The sequence below is a fragment of the Littorina saxatilis genome, linkage group LG8 (genome assembly GCF_037325665.1).
Source record: "Littorina saxatilis isolate snail1 linkage group LG8, US_GU_Lsax_2.0, whole genome shotgun sequence".
Taxonomy (NCBI): Eukaryota; Metazoa; Mollusca; class Gastropoda; order Littorinimorpha; family Littorinidae; genus Littorina; species Littorina saxatilis.
Window position 1 is genome coordinate 16,956,260 of NC_090252.1, and position 5,485 is coordinate 16,961,744.

A 5,485-nucleotide genomic window follows, 5' to 3' on the forward strand; every position below is an offset into this window, starting at 1 on the left:
TATTACGAACAATGCGAATTGCATACTCGCTGTATTCGTAAAATGTTTGCAAGCACTCGCAACACTCGCAAGGCCACTCGCAACGTTCGTAATACATCCGCAAGACATTCGTATATGGATTTGTTTTCATTCGCAATAATCGGTAAGGCTTCGAATTTTCAATATTTTTTCCTGTCCATTCGTCTCTTTTTTTGCCGAATACAACATGTTTATATTTGCAAGGATATTCGGCACAGTGTAAGACAGGCCTAAGGGAAATGCTGATAAGACGTTATGAATAGTGCGATGAGTAGATGTTACCTGCTACCTGTTTTGAAAGATTAGTTCTTGCTGTGCTTTCTGATAATGAACAGTAGTGTACATATCTCGGATGTGTATTGTATGTTGTCAAATGTCAGTGCTGTCTGTAGTGTGATTTAAAAACCAGAACCAAACTTTGATGGATTACAACCTCTACATTGTTGATGCGAATTAGAATTCGGAATTTCTTCTTCTTGTCGTTCGCTGTTAGATCGTCAGTCCGGACTGCAAGGCGAAACGTGCTGTCCTCTCCAAGTCCTATCTGGGGCCGTATAGCTTCTTTTGTAGCGCTGTCTCCTCTGGCTAGATGGTGTCCCTCAGAGCACTGTGTTCGGAATTTAAACAGGGAGGTTTATTCCAAGTCTGCCATTTGTTTTTAAACTAACCACCAAAAACATGGCTTCCACACAAGGAATGTTGAATCTTATGTTCTTGTTGCTGTTGTTGGCGTCTTTTCCTACATACACACGTGACACAAACTTAATTTCGTGTGGCTCTACCTTTTGTCGCTTTGGAGAACCGGCTTCTGTTACTTGCAAATTCCACAAACACATAATTGAAAGCAAGTTGAATGTCAGTGTCGAACGTTTCGTTGATGGCAACAATCCAGGTTTGTAATAATGTTATGTTTTCTATGCATGCATTATGCTTTTTACATTTAGTCAAGTTATGACGAAATCTAAACAACGAAGTGACTGTGGTAAGAAGAAAATGGAGGGGAAACACGCCTTTCATTCATTTCCGTTCCTAGAGTTCCTTCCCTTTTTTGCGTGTTTCCCCTCCATTTTCTTTCAAACCTTGTTCGTTCCGTGTTGCGTCTGCTTTTTGTTGTCTTTTGTGTTCTTGTTTTTCCTGATGAAGCTTCCATAAGCGAAAATTCGTACCGTCTTGTCCCGTTCTTGTATTGGTGAGTACAGTATTCCTTTGTTTTTTAACTTTATGACGAAATGTTTTTAACGTAGAGGGGGGAATCGAGACGAGGGTCGTGGTGTATGTGTGTGTGTGTGTGTGTGTGTGTGTGTGTGTGTGTGTGTGTGTGTGTGTGTGTGTGTGTGTATGTTTGTGTGTGTGTATGTGTGTGTGTGTATGTGTGTGTGTGTGTGCGTGCGTGTAAAGCGATTCAGACCAAACTACTGGACCGATCTTTATGAAATTTTACATGAGAGTTCCTGGGAATGATATCCCCGAACGTTTTTTTCTTTTTTTGGATAACTACCTTTGATGACGTCATTACCGGCTTTTTGTAAAAGTTGAGGCGGCACTGTCACACCCTCATTTTTTGAATCAAATTGATTGAAATATTGGCCAAGCAATCTTTGACAAAGGCCAGACTTTGGTATTGCATTTCAGCTTGGTGGCTTAAAAATTAATTTATGACTTTGGGTCATTAAAAATCTGAACATTGTAAAAAAAAAAATTTTTTATAAAACGATCCAAATTTACGTTCATCTCATTCTTCATCATTTTCTGATTCTAAAAACATATAAATATGTTATATTTGGATTAAAAACAAGCTCTGAAAATTAAATATATCAAAATTATTATCAAAATTAAATTGTCCAAATCAATTTAAAAACACTTTCATCTTATTCCTTGTCGGTTCCTGATTCCTAAAACATATAGATATGATATGTTTGGATTAAAAACACGCTCAGAAAGTTAAAACGAAGAGTGGTACAGAAAAGCGTGTTATCCTTATCAGCGCAACTACTACCCCGCTCTTCTTGTCAATTTCACTGCCTTTGTCATGAGCGGTGGACTGACGATGCTACGAGTGTACGGTCTTGCTGAAAAATTGCATTGCGTTCAGTTTCATTCCGTGAGTTCGACAGCTTGACTAAATGTTGTATTTTCGCCTTACGGGACTTGTTCTTTATTTTTATTATCTCTTTACTTTTTACATTTAGTCAAGTTTTAACTAAATGTTTTAACGTAGAGGGGGGAATCGAGACGGGGGTCGTGGTGTGTGTATGTGTGTGTGTGTGTGTGTGTGTGTGTGTGTGTGTGTGTGTGTGTGTGTGTGTGTGTGTGTGTGTGTGTGTGTGTAGTGCGATTCAGACTAAACTACTGTACCGATATTTCTGAAATTTGACATGAGAGCTCCTGGGTATGATATCCTCAGAATTTTTTTTCATTTTTTTGATAAATGTCTTTGATGACGTCATATCCGGCTTTTCGTGAAAGTTGAGGCGGCACTGTCACGCTCTCATTTTTCAACCAAAAATTGGTTGAAATTTTGGTCAAGTAATCTTCGACGAAGCCCGGACTTCGGTATTGCATTTCAGCTTGGTGGCTTAAAAATAAATTGATGACTTTAGTCATTAAAAATCTGAAAATTGTAAAAAAAAAAATTTGTTTTATAAAACGATCCAAATTTACGTTCATCTCATTCTCCGTCATTTTCTGATTCCAAAAACATATAAATATGTTATATTCGTATTAAAAACAAGCTCTGAAACTTAAAAATATAAATGTTTTTTATCAAAATTAAATTTTCGAAATCAATTTAAACACTTTCATCTTATTCCTTGTCGGTTCCTGATTCCAAAAACATATAGATATGATATGATATGTTTGGATTAAAAACACGCTCAGAAAATTAAAACGAAGAGAGGTACAGAAAAGCGTGCTATCCTTCTCAGCGCAACTACTACCCCGCTCTTCTTGTCAATTTCACTGCCTTTGCCATGAGCGGTGGACTGACGATGCTACAAGTATACGGTCTTGCTGAAAAATTGCATTGCGTTCAGTTTCATTCTGTGTGTTTGACAGCTACTTGACTAAATGTTGTATTTTCGCCTTACGCGACTTGTTTCTTAATTCCGTTCCTTTTTATATTTAGTCAAGTTTTGACTAAATATTTTAACATCGAGGGGGAATCGAAACGAGGGTCGTGGTGTATGTGCGTGTGTCTGTGTGTCTGTGTGTGTGTGTGTGTGTGTGTGTGTGCGTGTGTGTGTGTGTGTAGAGCGATTCAGACTAAACTACTCGACCGATCTTTATGAAATTTGACATGAGAGTTCCTGGGTATGAAATCCCCGAACGTTTTTTTCATTTTTTTGATAAATGTCTTTGATGACGTCATATCCGGCTTTTCGTGAAAGTTGAGGCGGCACTGTCACGCCCTCATTTTTCAACCAAATTAATTCAAATTTTGGTCAAGTAATCTTCGACAAAGCCCGGACTTTGGTATTGCATTTCAGCTTGGTGGCTTAAAAATTAATTAATGACTTTGGTCATTAAAAATCTGAAAATTGTAAATAAAAATAAAAATTTATAAAACGATCCAAATTTACGTTCATCTTATTCTCCATCATTTGCTGATTCCAAAAACATATAAATATGTTATATTTGGATTAAAAACAAGCTCTGAAAATTAAATATATAAAAATTATTATCAAAATTAAATTGTCCAAATCAATTTAAAAACACTTTCATCTTATTCCTTGTCGGTTCCTGATTCCAAAAGCATATAGATATGATATGTTTGGATTAAAAACACGCTCAGAAAGTTAAAACAAAGAGAGGTACAGAAAAGCGTGCTATCCTTCTTAGCGCAACTACTACCCCGCTCTTCTTGTCAATTTCACTGCCTTTGCCATGAGCGGTGGACTGACGATGCTACGAGTATACGGTCTTGCTAAAAAATGGCATTGCGTTCAGTTTCATTCTGTGAGTTCGACAGCTACTTGACTAAATATTGTATTTTCGCCTTACGCGACTTGTTATATTTAGTCAAGTTTTGACTAAATATTTTAACATCGAGGGGGAATCGAAACGAGGGTCGTGGTGTATGTGCGTGTGTGTGTCTGTCTGTCTGTGTGTGTGTAGAGCGATTCAGACTAAACTACTGTACCGATCTTTATGAAATTTGACATGAGAGTTCCTGGGTAAAAAATCCCCGAACGTTTTTTTCATTTTTTTGATAAATGTCTTTGATGACGTCATATCCGGCTTTTCGTGAAAGTTGAGGCGGCACTGTCACGCCCTCATTTTTCAACCAAATTGGTTGAAATTTTGGTCAAGTAATCTTCGACCAAGCCCGGACTTTGGTATTGCATTTCAGCTTGGTGGCTTAAAAATTAATTCATGACTTTGGTCATTAAAAATCTGAAAATTGTAAAAAAAAATAAAAATTTATAAAACGATCCAAATTTACGTTCATCTTATTCTCCATCTTTTTCTGATTCCAAAAACATATAAATATGTTATATTTGGATTAAAAACAAGCTCTGAAAATTAAATATATAAAAATTATTATCAAAATTAAATTGTCGAAATCAATTTAAAAACACTTTCATCTTATTCCTTGTCGGTTCCTGATTCCAAAAACATATAGATATGATATGTTTGGATTAAAAACACGCTCAGAAAGTTAAAACGAAGAGAGGTACAGAAAAGCGTGCTATCCTTCTTAGCGCAACTACTACCCCGCTCTTCTTGTCAATTTCACTGCCTTTGCCATGAGCGGTGGACTGACGATGCTACGAGTATACGGTCTTGCTGAAAAATGGCATTGCGTTCAGTTTCATTCTGTGAGTTCGACAGCTACTTGACTAAATATTGTATTTTCGCCTTACGCGACTTGTTACATTTAGTCAAGTTTTGACTAAATGTTTGAACATAGAGGGGGGAATCGAGACGAGGGTCGTGGTGTGTGTATGTGTGTGTGTGTGTGTGTGTGTGTGTGTGTGTGTGTGTGTGTGTGTGTGTGTGTGTGTAGAGCGATTCAGAGTAAACTACTGGACCGATCTGTATGAAATGTTTTCATGAGAGTTCCTGGGTATGGTATCCTCAGAATTCTTTTTCATTTTTTTGATAAATACCTTCGATGACGTCATATCCGGCATTTTGTAAAAGTTGAGGCGGCACTGTCACACCCTCATTTTTCAATAAAATTGATTGAAATTTTGGCAAAGCAATCTTCGACAAAGGCTGGACTTTGGTATTGCATATCAGCTTGGAGGCTTAACATTTTATTAATGACTTTGGTCATTAAAAATCTAAAAATTTTAATTAAAATTATTTTTTTATAAAACGATCCAAAAGTACGTTAATCGTAATTTTCATCATGTTCTGATCCAAAAAACATATAATTATGTTATATTGGGATTAAAAACAAGCTCTGAAAATTAAAAATATAACAATTATGATTAAAATTAAATTTCCAAAATCGATTTAAAAA

The 5,485-nt window shown here is 36.4% G+C and overlaps 1 protein-coding gene across 2 annotated transcripts in view; it reads left to right on the forward strand.

Annotated features, from left to right (window-relative positions):
- Window positions 1-280: 280 nt before the first annotated feature.
- The window catches only part of LOC138972952 (uncharacterized), an 11,387-nt gene continuing 6,182 nt past the window's right edge, over window positions 281-5,485 (forward strand). For both annotated transcript variants that reach the window (XR_011457823.1, XM_070345612.1), the window contains exon 1: window positions 281-910. Coding sequence is in view for 1 of the 2 variants with exons in the window: in XM_070345612.1 (XP_070201713.1) it covers window positions 697-910 (214 nt within the window). In the remaining variant the exon portion in view is untranslated. The remainder of the gene's footprint in view (window positions 911-5,485) is intronic.